The sequence below is a fragment of the Eschrichtius robustus genome, chromosome 13, assembly GCF_028021215.1.
Source record: "Eschrichtius robustus isolate mEscRob2 chromosome 13, mEscRob2.pri, whole genome shotgun sequence".
Taxonomy (NCBI): domain Eukaryota; kingdom Metazoa; phylum Chordata; class Mammalia; order Artiodactyla; family Eschrichtiidae; genus Eschrichtius; species Eschrichtius robustus.
This window is the reverse complement of record NC_090836.1, coordinates 95,908,646-95,923,273: the sequence shown is the minus strand read 5'-3', so window position 1 is coordinate 95,923,273 and position 14,628 is coordinate 95,908,646. Positions and strand designations below refer to the sequence as shown.

At 55.0% G+C, this 14,628-nt stretch overlaps 1 protein-coding gene across 1 annotated transcript in view; it reads right to left on the bottom strand.

Annotated features, from left to right (window-relative positions):
* Positions 1–303: 303 nt before the first annotated feature.
* CYTH4 (cytohesin 4) overlaps positions 304–14,628 on the bottom strand; it is a 28,221-nt gene continuing 13,896 nt past the window's right edge. The window contains exons 6-13 of the mRNA XM_068560558.1: positions 13,332–13,412; positions 11,650–11,762; positions 9,668–9,816; positions 3,807–3,918; positions 2,292–2,368; positions 1,844–1,915; positions 1,179–1,333; positions 304–376 (exon numbers count right to left, since the gene is read on the bottom strand). Of these exons, the coding sequence (XP_068416659.1) occupies positions 304–376; positions 1,179–1,333; positions 1,844–1,915; positions 2,292–2,368; positions 3,807–3,918; positions 9,668–9,816; positions 11,650–11,762; positions 13,332–13,412 (832 nt within the window). The remainder of the gene's footprint in view (positions 377–1,178; positions 1,334–1,843; positions 1,916–2,291; positions 2,369–3,806; positions 3,919–9,667; positions 9,817–11,649; positions 11,763–13,331; positions 13,413–14,628) is intronic.

Here is a 14,628-nt window from a genome sequence, read left to right as displayed (position 1 = left end):
GAGGGCAGGGTGCCGGGTTCTGGGCTGCTTTCCTCACCCCTTACTGCGGTGGACTTGGGGCTGGGGCGGGGCCTTTCCTGGGTGTCCAAGGCCAGCGGCCTCATGGTCGGGCTTTGAGCCCTCGGTGGTTCCCACCCACCCTCTTTCTTGAGCCCTTCCTCCCCTCTGCTGTCAGTTTGAAGTGAAGGGGGTTGAGGGAGGACGTCTGCGGGCCAGGAAAGGGTGCCCTGGGGTGGGAGGTAGGTCTCCAGGTACCACAGGTCACGGGGTTCCCAGGACGCCGGGCACCACCTCCCAGGAAGCTCACTGCTTGCTGGCAATCTTCTTCTTCCGAGCAGAGACCAGGTCGTAGAAGGGGACACGGGTGATGCTGGCTCTGGAGTGAGAGTAGGTGAAAAGATCTCAGGGCTGGGCAGGCTGACTTAAAAGAGTCTCATATCCCAGGGAGGGGTCGGCCTGCCCTGCCTCAGGGGAAAAGCCAGATGACCCCAGCAAGGACCAAGCCAGGGTGTGTCCAGCTTTGCGGGCCTAGCCCAGAGTCCCACGGGCGGGGCCGGAGCAGGTGAGGCTGAGACCTGAGAGCCTTGGGAATTCTGCCCCCAAATGTCTTTGGACCCCTCTCCAGGCTCCCATCAGACTCTCAGAAGGAGGTGACAAGAGCCCAGGTGGAACCAGCAGAACTGCTTGCTGGTCCCAGCTCTGCCCCTCACTGGCTGTGTGGCCCTGGGCAAGTCCCTCCCCTCTCTGGGCCTCAGTCCTCATCCGTAAAACGGAGGTGAGCGTGGCTTTGGCCTGACGTGCCCTCTTGTTTTTGCCTGCACTGCTCATTCCACCTAGAAAGGCCTCCCCTCCACCTCCACCAGGTCTTTCCAGGGCCACTTTGGATCCTGATGTTAACAGGCGCTGGGCAAAGAGCTTTACATGCAACATCTCCCGTGATCCTCCACCATCCCTGTGAAGTCGGTGCCTCTCTCCCCTGTGTCCTGGACCTGGCACTGTGCCGGCCCAGAGGGGATGCTCACAGAAGGGATATGTGTGGAAGGGATTTGCATGCCAGAAACGGGAGGGAGATTCTAGAGTTAGCCCTCTTTACAGACAAGGAAACTGGGCTCCAAGAGAAGCAAGTGCTTCTGGAAGGTAACAGGAGACACCTCCCCGCCAGTCCGGCCACCCATTACCGAATGGCCTTGATCCATTGGTCCCGCTCCTCAGCGCTGGAGGCTGAGATCCGGTAGGACTCGTGCTTGCCCTCTACCACTTTGCCGTCGCCATCTGTCTTGCAGGCCTTTATCTTCTGGCCCCGGCAGCTGGGGTTGTAGAGCTCCAGGCAGAACTGTGGGGAAGTGGCCAGGTGAAGGCAGGGCAGGGGTGAGAGGAAAGGGCTGCTATACTGGGCTCTCCGGGAGGCTCAGAGAGGCCTAGACACTTGGGCAAGACCAGTGCTTGGATGAGCGGCAGGACATACCCGACCCCCGAGCCTTCCTGTGAGAGGCAAAGGGGCAGAAGCTGCAGCTCCTCACGTTGAGAACTTATTACGTGCCTGGCTCGACCTAAATCCATGATTCTTCTTAAAATCCCCAGTTGACAGATGGGGAAACTGAGGCTCAGAAATGAGCAGAGACTTACTGAACGTCCCTGAGCCAGCGTCAGGAGGAGGCTCTGAGAGTCAGCGAGGCCAGGCCCCCTTGATGCCATTGACCTGCCCCCAGGATCCACAGCCCCAGGAGGGAGACTGAGGCAACCCTGAGCCACCCGGAAGGTGTGATGGGCACGCCCTCTCCTCCCACCCTGTTTTGGAAGTTCCGCAGCCGCTCTGGCCTCGGGCCTCCGTACCGATACCTACTGGCTTCTTGGGGTCATCCACCTTCTGCACTGAGAGGTTCTCAAGGGGTATGATTCCCCGGGGCTCCTTGTCCTGCAGGGGAACGGGAGACAAGGTCAGGATCTGCAAATGGAGCTTCAAAGCCAAGGGCAGGGAGTGACCTTGGGGGCTCCCTAGACCCAGAGAGAACTGTGCCCATCTCCCCAGACTCTGTGCAGTCCTGGAGAGGGCAGGGGAGCAGCACGGGAAGAGCCCCGGCTGGGAGTCAGGAGGCCTGACGTTAAGCCCCGGCTCTGCCTTGCACCTTGGCCCAGCCCCTTCCCTTCTTTGTAGCTCAGTTCTCCCCATCTGTAAAATGGGCATGGAGGAGGTCCGAAAGATCTCAAGGGGCCCCAAGCTCTGTCAATGGACCGCTTAGTGGGAGTCTGGAAAGGGTTTGGGGGGAGGGGCGGGGCAGGGTAAGGCTCACAGTGGTGAACTCAAAGTAGTAGAGGCAGCTGTCCGTCAGGATGAACCAGCGTCGTTTCCACGTCTTCACGCGGCCGCCTGTGAAAGCCAATGGCGGAGTCAGTCAGCCCTCCTCTGCCCTGGGCCACCAGCACTTCCCTCCACGGAAGAGCAGGGCTTCAGATGCTCTCCTCTGGGCCCCGACTTGAGCAGCAAGCCCCCAACCCCTTGCCTGCCGCATCTTCCCCCTTATCTATCCCTTCCCGACTTGAAACCTGAGTGGCTCTATCACCCCCGCACTGCCCCTGAGCTGCCTGACCCAGGCTCCTCCATGATCAGGCCCTGGGGCAGGCTGGTCATTCCCTGCACTTTCCTGCTGCCCTCACCCCTCCGTTCATGCCTTGGCCTCCGTTCAGGCCGCTCCCTGCTTGGCACTGTGCTAAGCCTTTCGTCTTTCATTTGCCAGGCAATGTTCTAGAGATTTCAAAAAACTTTCACTTACTAATCCCTATAACCACCTATGAGGAGGGGACCATTATTAACCCCATTTTACAGATGAGGAGACTGAGGTGCAGAGAGGCTAAGTCATCTGCTTGAGGTCTGGCTGCAGAGCTGGGATTCGAACCCCAGTGTCCCAGCCCCAGAGCCCAAGTGCTTGGCTTCCCACACATTTAACTGTCCCAGGGATGATTATCCCCATTTTGCAGCTGTGGAAGCTCAGGCTGAGGATGGGTGGAGGAGCTGGGGTCTGTGACTTAGAGCCGCCCCGGGACTGAGGACAGTCAGTTGGGCAAGAAAGGAGGCTTCAGTCTGCAGGGGGGTCAACTGGGAGGTGGGTCTGGAGAGATGGAGGGCTTGGATGGGCACCCCAGGCCAGGGTCCCCGCTCCAACACGAGGCATCTGTCCTCCCCTGCTCTGGAAGACCACTGTGCCTGGCTGGGCTGCCCCTGCTGGGGCAGCGCCCAGGAGTGTGTGGGGGTGGCAGGGGCATGCGGCCGGGCCCTGCAGTTCCCCTGCCAGATCCTCCAGCTGCAGCTGTGGCACCCGCCACAGCTCCCCTCTGCAGGCCCGAGGCCCTCCGTGTCCCCTAGTCCCATTGAGGGGCGGCTCCCCGAGCCACATCCTGTCACACTCCCTCCCTCTGTCTTTCAAGGACACCCAGCCCTCTGCCCACCAAAATCCGCCACTGGCTGGCTGTGTGGCCCTGGTCAGATGCCCTAACCTCACTGGGTCTGGGCTTCCTCAGAATCGCTGCAGGAAGAATGACCTGCGGTTGAAGCGTTTATCTATGAATCAGTCAGCTTCCCGTCCCCACTTCCTGCTTACCGTTCCCCTCCCGCACTGTCCCCTCATCCCCAGGACAGACAGATGGACGGATGGGACAGGCAGACCGCTGCTCCAGGGGTCAGGAGACCTGGGGCTGACCTGACTGCACCCCCGAGGCTGCATGTCAAGTGCATGAGTGTGGCAGCCGCGTTGCGTGAGGGTGCAGGCACGTCGGTGCATGTCCCCCAGCGTGCATGAGCACGTTCTCACCCAGCTTGAGCAGCCAGCCCTCGCGGTCGGGGTTGAAGAAGGTGTGAGTGAGGTCGTTGCCGTCGTCCTCGGGGATGGAGAAGGGCTCACTCTTGATGCTGTCGAAGAGGTTCTGCCCCGAGAGAAGGGAAGGAAAGACCCGCTGTGACATTCATCCCAGTCCAGGGCCTGGGTCCAGCCTGTGTGGCCTCGGGCAGGTCACTGGCCCTCTGGGCAAACTCTTTCCCCTCTTGTTAGCTCCTCGTTGGTCCCTGGCTTTCTTGGGGAAACCCTCCCTGGCCCCCCAGGCCCAGTGGTGCTCCCCTGTCCCCAACCCCATGTCATGCCTCCCCCTGTGCTATTGTAGAATGGAGCAGGTGTGGTGAGCCCCGCAGAGAGACTGCGCTGGCTGCCTCACCCATGGTCCCCACGCTGTCAGTATTTTGCTGTCAGTCTGCTTGCTGAGGCTGACTTCCCCAAGTAGATGGGGAGCTCCTCCAGGAAAGGCCTGGGCGTCATAACCCCAGAGCCTCCCCCAGGGCCTGGCCTAAAGCAGGTTAGCAACTGTTTGCTGACCGAGTGGCTGATGGTTCCCATCCCCCACCTTCCCGCTGGAATCCCAGCCAGTGGCAGGAGAACGTGGCGGAACAAGAGCACCTGCTCAGTGTCAGGCCACCTGGGTTGAAATCCCAGCTCGGTCACTTGATGGCTGTGTGACCCTGGGCACATCCCTCAACCTCTCTGAGCTGCTCTGTCTTCATCTGAAAAATGGACAATGCTGACCCCCAGTGTTCTAGGGAGAGTAAATGGACTACACTGGGGTCAGAGCCCCTCCCTGCCCCCAAGTCAAGGGGAAGATGATGAGGAGGAGAAGCCCCCACCTGCACCCTGACCACCCAGCACTGCTTAAGGGTCAGATGAGTGAGTCAGGGTCCATCACCCCCACGTCTGAGAGTGTTGGAGACAGGATGCTTGGCTGGGATGTGTACACCCACACACAGGTTCACCAGTGTGCGTGCATGTGCACGTGCGTGCGTGTGCGTGCACACACACACACACACTCACTCACTCTGGGGCACAGCAGCCAGATTCAGGGCCTCTTTGGACAACATCTAAGGGGGAAGGGGTCTCCTCTTCTCTTAGGTGCAGTAGCTAGACTTCCAGGTGTACCGTGGGTTAGGGGACACAGAGGACCTGCTAGGGAGTTGGAGATTGGCTGCCCATGTTGTGACTCAAGATGGGATGCTGACCTAGGCTCTTAAAGCCCCCTCTCCTAGGCAGAGACCAGAGACCTGTTCTAGGGGGTAGGAATTTTCCAGAAAGCAGATTTTAGTTCTCTATGGAGGACTTTCTAGAAGTTGGAGCTGCTAAAATACGGAAGGAGCAACCTTGTAGGGGTAACGAGTTCCTTGTCACTGGAAGTATGCAAGCCAGGGCGAAGACCTCCCTGTGGGAGAGTTGTGGATATTGGCAACAGATCACCCCTGTGTGTTTTGAACCCCCTGCCGTGGGGCACTGCGTTCCATAGATGACCTGCCCAGATTTCCGAGTGTTTGGAAAAAACATTCTAAATTGTCTAATTCTGCTGATTAAAACCAGACACAATGCTGGGTCTCTATCGTTGAGATAATGAAATCATTTCCTTCTGTTGCGGTTGTCCGTGCTGCTGTTCAGATGCTTTCCTCGAAATTTTAAACGAAAATTTTCCCAAGTACTGTTCGACTCCCCAAAGTTTTAGAAATGGTGTTTTCTGGTTTTTAAAGGTCTTTTCTGACCAGGAGCTTAGCGGTGGCGGAGGGGTAAGAGATGGGGGGAGGAGAGTGCCGGCTGGAAGCAGGTTTTCCTGGGTTTGATGGAGTGGGCTCCGCTGGCTGTGGTGGGGTGAGTGGGGAAGAGCAGGGACCACTTTCTCTGTTTGGAGCCCCTGCATCCCTAGAGCAGCCGGGAAGCCCCGCTTTACCCCTCCTGCCCTGGCCCAGCCTGGCCCTGGGATTCCCCAAGTGGCGGTGGCCGGTTGAACAAGGTCTGTGGTAGCAAGGCCTTGTCAGTAAAGCTGGCAGCACAGACAAATATTCCGAAGGCTCAAGGAGGTGAGCAGGGGGACAGAGAGGGCCTCATCCTTCATGACACCCACAGGGAGCCCCATGGCAGCTTTGGCGGGCGCCCTACAGCCTACACATTCTGCCCCCACAAGGGAAACAGCTCAGTTCACCCACATTTCCTGTAGCTTGTAAACCCCAGGCTCCCCCCGCCCCCGCCCCCTGTACTAAAACATCCTTGCACCTGGACTTTCTGTCCAGGTTGCTCAGGGGTTTGACACTCACTGCCCACCCGCCACGCCCCCAGGCTCCAGGAGACTGCGAATGACTCCCATCTGGCTAATCAGAGCATTTCATCCTACTGGTCACAGTGACGGGTTCAGAGAGTGACCTGTGACCCATGCCAGTCAATAAGCCTTAATTCAATAAGCCTTAATTCCGGGACTCTAGTTTAAAGTATAAAGCAAGATGGAAGCCTGGAGCTGCCCAGGCCATCTTTGCTGCAACTTGGGGAACGCCCATTTAAGAGGGAAGCCGACTTGGAAGAGGAGGTTGCTCAGAGATGGAGAGACCAGACTGCGCTCTTCTGACCTCACTGAGCAACTGGATCTAGCCGAGCCTGAAGCCAACCATCAATCCCCCATCTTTTCCATGATATGAGCTGAGATTCCTCCAGCCAGGAAGAAACTGGAAGCTGGGAAACACGGCCAAGATCTCCATCCCCTAATCTTGCTTTCTGGTCTCTGCAGAGGGAAGGGCTTTGGAGTCAGACAGACATGGGTTTGAATCTGGACTCCTCACAGACTGAGACCCTTGGCCAGTTACCTCTGTTGGAGCTCAGTTTCCTTAGCTGTAAACTGGGGATGGTACCTGCTGCCTAAGGTTGTCGAGATGACTTAATGGGCCCAGTATATGGTCAGTTCTGATGGAGACGCTTGGACAGGAACCCAGGAGGTCCGGCCTTGCCTGCAGCAGAAGATGCCCTGAACTGGGAGACTGTTCCCTTGCCCAGACCTCGGTTTCTCCACCTGTGACACTGGAGAGTGGACAAGCCCTCCTTCTATCCTCTCTGCTTCTTCCCCTCCTCCACCCTGGCTCCCTCTCTGGGCAACCCTGTCAAGGTGAGTGGTGCCAGGTGCTTGAAGTGCTTTGTCTGCTTCTCAGGAGAACAATGTGAGGTCAGTGTCATCAGCCCACTCTGCAGATGGAGAAACTGAGGCTCACACTCAAGGGCACACAACCATAAGGGCAGAGCTGGGATTTGATCTCCCATCTTCTGAGTCTACACCCTGTACCTTTGGGCTGAGTTTCTTAGGCACTCGCCCCGTCCCCATCAGGGTGGCCAGGGCAAGACCCGCTCAACATGCCTGAGCCCCAGCTCCCATCATGCACCTCTTTGAAGCCTTTCCCAGCTGCGCACCCTCATGGTCACGGGGTGACCTCTCTTTAGGTGATGTATCTGTGTCAATTTAATTTCATAAATCAGGTCACTTAAAAATGTTATGTGTCCTGGAGAATCCTTCTGCAAAGCTGCAAACTGAATACCTGAAGGTGCTTAAAGCTGAGTCCTTGCTTAACACATGGGGAAGATGAGACCCCAAGAGAAAGCAAGAGGACCCCCGGTCCTGAGCAGCTTCCTGTGAAAGCCTTGAAGAGCAAGGACCAGGCCACTGTGGTTCACTTTGTGTCCTGGGAAGCTTCTGGATTAATTAGCCAGTCCAACGACATAGGTGCTGTGCTAAACACCTTACTAATCCTATAAGCTTACCTACACTAATCCTATAAACCGGGAGCTCAGAGAGGTCAAGCCACTTACCTAAAGTCACACAACTTGAAAATGGGGGAGCCAGGACTTGGATGTGGCTGTGACTCCAATTCTTTTCCCTGCTCAGTGCCTGCCCCTCTCGGCTGCCCAGGAGGATAATAAAACCCTTCCCAGACCTCCCAGGAAGAGCTTGAAGCTAAATTGAGATAATAGACCGGAAAGCCCTATGAGAAGAAAGTTACAAGCTCTATAAAAATGCGGTGCATTGTTATTAACAACAGGCTTGAATTGGGAAAAATACCTAAGGAGGGAGCTGCTGAAGGAGGCTTTTTGGGGGCTGAAGCAATAAAGTGGCACCTGGGAGATCCAACAGGACTGGTGCTGGCATGTCATTAACTCATTACCTGCTGGACAAGGTGCGCCCAGCTTCCTGCCCCAAGTACCACAATGAGATGCGTTACCAGTTTTCAAATGCTTTTCACGTTTTAGGCATTTTACTAAGGGCTGGGGATTTTAAATTATTATTAATTACTCTTAATAGCGACCTAAGCTACCACTTAGAGCTTGTGCTATGTACCTGGCATGGGCTATGCCCTTTACATTTTTAAAAATTACTACTCACAGCGGCTCTGTGACGCAGGCATCATCATCCCTGTTCTCCTGGTTGAGGAAATGGTGGCTCCGAGAGGGTGAGTCATTATTTAAGGTCACCCAGCAGGCAAATGGGGAGATGGGACTTGACCTGGGCTCTAACCTACTCTCAAGCCCTCATTTTATGTCGTGCCCCCTGCCTACCAGGATAAACTGTCTCTGGGGACCAAGGAGTGGGGTGGGCTAAGGGCGAGGCTGTTCTCAAACACCGAGGGGCACCAGAATCGCTCCAGACTCAGGCTCTCCCCCCACCGACCAGACTTCTGCTGTCGGAGGTACACAGGGTGCTGAGCTGCCAGGGTGGGGTTCACACCGTCTCCTCCCCTCCTGCCGTGCTCTGACCTGGAGGGAACTGAAGCTGTATTGAGCTCTGGGGCGTCTCTGGCCCTAGAAATGAAACGTCAATTCATTTTTGCAGAGCCAGGCTTTGAATCTCACTCCTGTGTTTCTAAAACAGCTCCTGGCTCCACTTTGCCCATAGGAAGTAGGCAAGCTCCTAAGGCTGTCGTTCGAAGCTATGGTCTCTCTGGCCCAACCTTGGTGCCCATCACTGTCGGTATGTATCCAGCTGGCCACTCTGGAAGCCCCTCCCTTTACCAACCAGGTCAGGTGCTGGCCAGTTCCTCTTTCTGGAATGTCCTTTCCCTGCTTCTCCTCTGGGCAAACTCCCACTCAACGTTCAAGGCCCAGTTCAAAAGTCACCTCCTCTGTGGAGTCTTCCAGGATGGCACCCTTCCCCTGTTCCCAGGAGAGTGATAATAGTGTCCTCTGTGTCTCCACAGCCGTGTCTCCTACGGTCAGCGCAGCATGAATCACGCAGGGTTATAATTCACATGTGTATCATCCTCCCACCAGACCCTGAACGTGGGTTTACTCATCCCTGGGTGCCCCATGCCAGGCACAGGGCTCGGTGCAGCGTAGCAGGGGTGGGGGCTGTTTGAGGAGGGGATGGGAGGCCTGGGTTCTCGACTCTCGAGCTGATGTGTAGCCTGTGGAAGACCTGTTCCCTCCTCTCTGAAAGAGGGAGGGGTTTGAGCAGAGTCTGGGGATTTTCAGCCCTGACCCACTGAGAGTCTAAGAATCTGGGATTCCAAAAAATAGACCTAGGCTGCGTGAGGCACCCTTTCTGGAAGGTGTGAATGATGGGTGCCCAGAGTTCCCCAAAGGCTGAGGTCTGGGAGGACCTCCTGGGTGTTCAGTCTTGGACCTCCTTCTTAAGATGGGCCCACTTGGGAAAGCCCTTCTCTGGACCAACCTCTTCTGTGATGGTCCCTATCAAGACAGTTACCAACCTGGGAGGCCCATCTCAGCAGCGCCCTCTCCTGGAGCGACCTATCTTAGAGGAGCCCCTCTTGGGCCATGGACCTAAGGACAGGCTCTTCCTGGATGCCTGGGGATGGGGCTGGGTGGGGCCACACCCTTCTTACCCGCAGCTGCTCCTCAGGCAGGTCACTGCCGTCATTGATGCCACGGTTCATGGACACAAAGCGCTCGAAGGGCGGCCTGTCCCGGACATTGGGGTTGTGGAGGCTGGTGTTGAGCATGATGATGGAGAAGGACAGGACGTAGCAGGTGTCTGCGGGACGGGACAGCGGTCACAGTCTTGGCCCTGGCCACTCCCCCCTCCCCTGCCCCAATCCCTTCCAGGGGCCAAGAATGGGCCGTTTCAATGTCCTGAAGGTCCGCTCTGTCCTCCCGGCTTGGCATTTGACGCCTGGCCTCGCCTCCCACGCTTATGGGGCTCCCTGCTCCAAACAAGCTTCAGTTGTCAGTTCCCGAGCCCCTGTGTGCCTTCCCACCCTGGTACTTCTGCTCCCGCTGGGCCCCCTGCCAGGCACTCCCTCCTCTTCCCTTTCTACCCACTTAAACCCTCCCGCTCTTTGGGCTCGGGCTCCAGCCCTCCTCCCCACCGAGCCCTTCCAGCTCCCCTGCCCACTCTGTTCTCTGCCTTCTTGGAACTCAGAGGATGCTTATTGCTGGCAACACTGTTCAGGGCTTCGTCACGTGTCACTTGGTAATCTTATTAGCATTGTGGGGCTCCCGGAGCCGTGCTCCTGTTCCGTCATTCAGGCTTTCATGTGCTCGGGAGCGAGGCTGGGCTGAGCGTTTGGGAAGGAGGTGATCGCTACTCTATGATGTTTTAAAGCCCTGGGTCCAGAGCCAGGGAAGTCCAGCTGTGTCCCCAACTCTCCGGTTGACCTTGGAAAGTACCTGAGTTCCCAGAGCCTCAGCTTCCCCATCTGCAATATTAGGAGGTTTAACTTTGAAGTAGCTTCATGTTCTAGAACACTGATGCTTCTACCTCTGGTAGCAGTGGCACTAATGTTGGTGCTTGCCCTGTGCTAAGCTCTTTACAGCCCTTGACAACACTATGAGGTAGGCACTGTTACCACCACCATTTTACAGATTAGGAAACTGAGACACAGGGAGAGTGAGTTACATGTCCAAGGTCACAAAATTAAGTAGTGAGACTCTGATTCAAATCTGGTGCTTTAAAATTTCTTCCTTCCTACAAATATTTATTGTGTACTTCCTAAGTGCTACAGAATGGGGATTCACTGGTGAAAAAATCTGTATGGTCCCCACCCTTGTGAGACATTTAGACTTGTGGGGCTGACAGATGACAAACAAGCAAATCCCTAATTTGTATATAACTACAAGGTAGGCAAATGCTCTGTAGGACTTGCCCATGGATATACTGCTGAAAAGCTCCCTTCACATCTCGGAGTCTGTGTTCTGCAGGGATGAGAACACTGATGACCTTGTAGAGTGGATGTAAGGATTACATGACTTTGCATGAGTAAAGCACTTAGCACATGGGGAGTGCTCAATATGTGGACTTGGTTATTGCTATGGTATCTTCAGACCCAGAGAAGAGGCCAGGACAAGCCTGCCATGATGACTTTTCGCCCACCATGTTGGGGGATGTGGAGGACTGAGCTTTGCTGATATCTTTCTATACCCCTTTGCGCCCTGCATCCTGCTCAGGCTGTTTCATGCTTCTGTGCCTTTGCTCAAACTAGAACTCCTGCCCAAAAGGCCATTTCTCCCCTTGACCTCCTGGAGAACTCCTATTCATCCTTCAAAACCCCATTCAGACCTCAGGACCTCCGGGAAGCCAGCCTGGACACGCTGAGTCCCCCATCCCTGCCCTCAGATGAGGCACTGATGCCTTAGCACCCTGTGCCATTATTTCCTGCCTTCTCTCCCAAGGATCATGCCCTGAGGCAGCTCTGCCTGACAAGCACCCAGCAGAGGGCCTGGCACAGAGTTGGCACTCAGTGAGGGTTCATGAGGGGATCTGAGCTCCCAGGGTCTGGATGCTTGGGAGAGACCTGAGGGGGTAGAGAGGCCGAGGTGCCTCGGAAGGCAGATTTGTGTCTGGCAGGGTCCCCTCCCACACTGGCACCTGTGGATTGGAAGACACCTGGGTTGCAGAGGCAGTATCGGGTGGCAAAGGTCTCCATCATGCGGTCGATCTTCTGGGCCTCGCCTGGCAGTCGGAAGCTCCACAAGAATTGTCTGGGGGAAGAACAGAACCCTGGGCAGTGGAGGTGGGGGAGGCTCTCAGAGGGGGCTTAGGGGCTTCCCCATCCCCCCACCCCCTAAGCTGTTCTGTGTCTCCCAGGCTTAGTCTCTTTATCCTGTAAATGAGAGACTCTGCACCTGTCATCTAGGCTCATGGGTGTCGGGGGGGTGGGGGGGGGTCAGTGGAATTTGTTCTTCGAGCACCAAGACTGCAGGAGGGATCCAAGAAATGCTTTATCTTCTAGAATACAGGAGCTGAGCGGGCACACCCCTCTGCCCATCTGAGACCCAGCACCATTTGCGTGCCAGTCCACCTTAGCCCTGTGGATTCCCGGGTTCTGAGGCTCCTCCCCGCCTGGCCACTGGGCCCTGGGATTTGACTGTGGGACCCTGGAGGAGTGTCTTCCCTTGGCTGGGCACCCCTTTCTTAGAAGTGAATGATTTCCACAGCTTCCAACTAAGTTCCCCAAGGGCAAGGGCAGTGCCTGCTCCTCTCACATCTCCTGCTGAGCTGGGACAGCCAGTAACTGCTCAGTAAAGGCTAGCTGAGTGAGTGAAAGAATGAACAGGTGAATAAATGAATGAATGAATGTTGGAGACTCCCAACCTACCCCTCTCCTTTAAAAAGCATGGGAGTCAGAGGGAAGGCCACATTGCTTAGATGGTGGTGGCTTCTTCCTTCTCTGCCTAGCAAACTCCTAATCATCCATCAAAGCCCAGAACAAATGCCCCCACTCACGAGCTGATTTTCCAGGCATCATCTGCAGCAGCAAGACTTACTAAGCACTTACTGTGGACCAATTCTAAGCATTTTCTCATTTAGTCCTCATCACCCTATGAGGTTGGTACTGTTAGTATCCACATTTTACAGATGAAGAAACTGAGGCATGGAGAGGTATTTTTTGTGTGTGTGTGTGTGTGTGAGACTTTCCCAAGGGGTGAGTAGCAGAGGTAGGATATGAACTGAGCAGTCTGGCTCCAGAGCTTGTGCTCCTAACGCATATACTGTAATGCCTCCCATTGTTGTAAAAATGAGTAGCAACAATAATATCCTAATTAGAAAATAATAAGTAATAATAAATGCAGTACACACTAAGCTGCATTAATAAAATAAGTAAAACAAGCACTAATCCAAAGAGCAGTGGGATGGGAATGGCATCATAATAGTAATAATGATTATGATTAAATATTATTATAATAATGATGTAATATGATAACAGTAGTAGTGGTAACGAGCCAGGTGCTCCTCCAGGCAGCCCACACCTATTATCTCATCTAACCTCAGCTCTATGTGGGGGATGATGTCATTAATTAAGTTTATTTATTTATTTATAAAAAAATTTTTTTTTTGGCCGCACCACGCAGCTTGCAGGATTTTAGCTCCCGGACCCTCAGCGATGAAAGCGCTGAGTCCTAACCACTGGACCGCCAGGGAGTTCCCTCATTTATTCATTCTTTCTCCTGATGCCTTGTTTGTGCTGTTAGCCATGTGGAGGGTGATGCCCCAACCCTTCCTGCCGTACCACCCTCGAGGGTCAGGCCCCTGCCCCCTGGACCACTCACCTGAGGGCCTGGACGAGGTTGAGGTTGGCGAACTCGTGGCAATCTACGAAGGCCTGGAGGACCTGCAGGTTGATGGGGTCCCTGGCGAGGAGGCAGAAGGGAGGGCGGGACACACTCGGGCATTTGCTGGCACCCACCTCCTGGGGCCAGTCGAGGTGGGGGAGGCCAAGGAGGGGAGAGATGTCCTCCTTCTGAATCCAGCCACCATCTGGTCTGTTCACATCTGTCTGAGCCCACATCACTGTCCCCCCGCCCCCTCCCACACACAGCAGACGCCCCACCCCCCCGACGGCTCACCAGGACTGTCCTCACCCGGGAAGGGAGCTCTGGTTTCAGAGCAGCCTGCCCTGAGTCAAATCCTTCCTCTGCCACTTCCTTCCTGGGTGACCCCACACGAGCCACTCGACCTCCCCAAGCCCCAGTGTACACATCTGTAAAATGAAGAGAAAATGCCCACCCCCATTTCCTTCCCCTTCCCAGATCTGAAATCAGAAAGCGCTGCCCTTCTTGCCACCTGGGCTCCCTGCTTGCTTAGGAGAAGGAGAGTGTCCTCTGGGGAGCCTGGGGGAAGGGTTCCTGGCTTGCTGGCCCGGCTCCACGCCTGTCCCCTATAGTCTATATGCCACCCAGCAGCCAGAAGGGTCCCCTCAGACCACTCCTCTGCCCAGAACCCTCTCAGGGATCCCCACCTTGTCACCTACTACTTTCTCCCTTCCTCTCTCTCTTCCAGTCTCACTAGCCTGCTGTTCTTTAAGCAGGCTTCTGCCCCAGGGCCTCTGCATGCACTGCTCCCTCTGCCTGAAATGCTCTTCCCCCAGAGCTACACTGCTCACCTCCTTTAAATTTCAGGCAAAGTTCACCTTCTCTGTGAGACCCTTTGTGTCCACACTATTTAAAGTCACAGCCGTCGAAGCATGGTTCCCAGAACTTTCTCATCTCCCTTCACTGCTTTATTTGTATTCCAAAGAATTTATAATTTTCTAACTTATTTTACATATTTTGGGATCTGTCTTCCCCATTAGAATGTACCTCCTTGAGGGCAGGAATTTTTTGATTTTGTTTTGTTTTTGTTTTTGGCCATGACACGTGACTTGCGGGCTCTTAGTTCCCCGACCAGGGCTGAACCCAGGCCCATGGAAGTGAAAGTGCCGAGTCCTAACCACTGGACATCCAGGGAATTCCCAGTAGTTGTTTTTTTTTTTTTTAACTGAAGTATAGTTGATTTACAACAGTGTTATTTTCAGGTGCACAGCAAAGTGATTTGGTTATACATATATATGTATATATCTGTATTCCT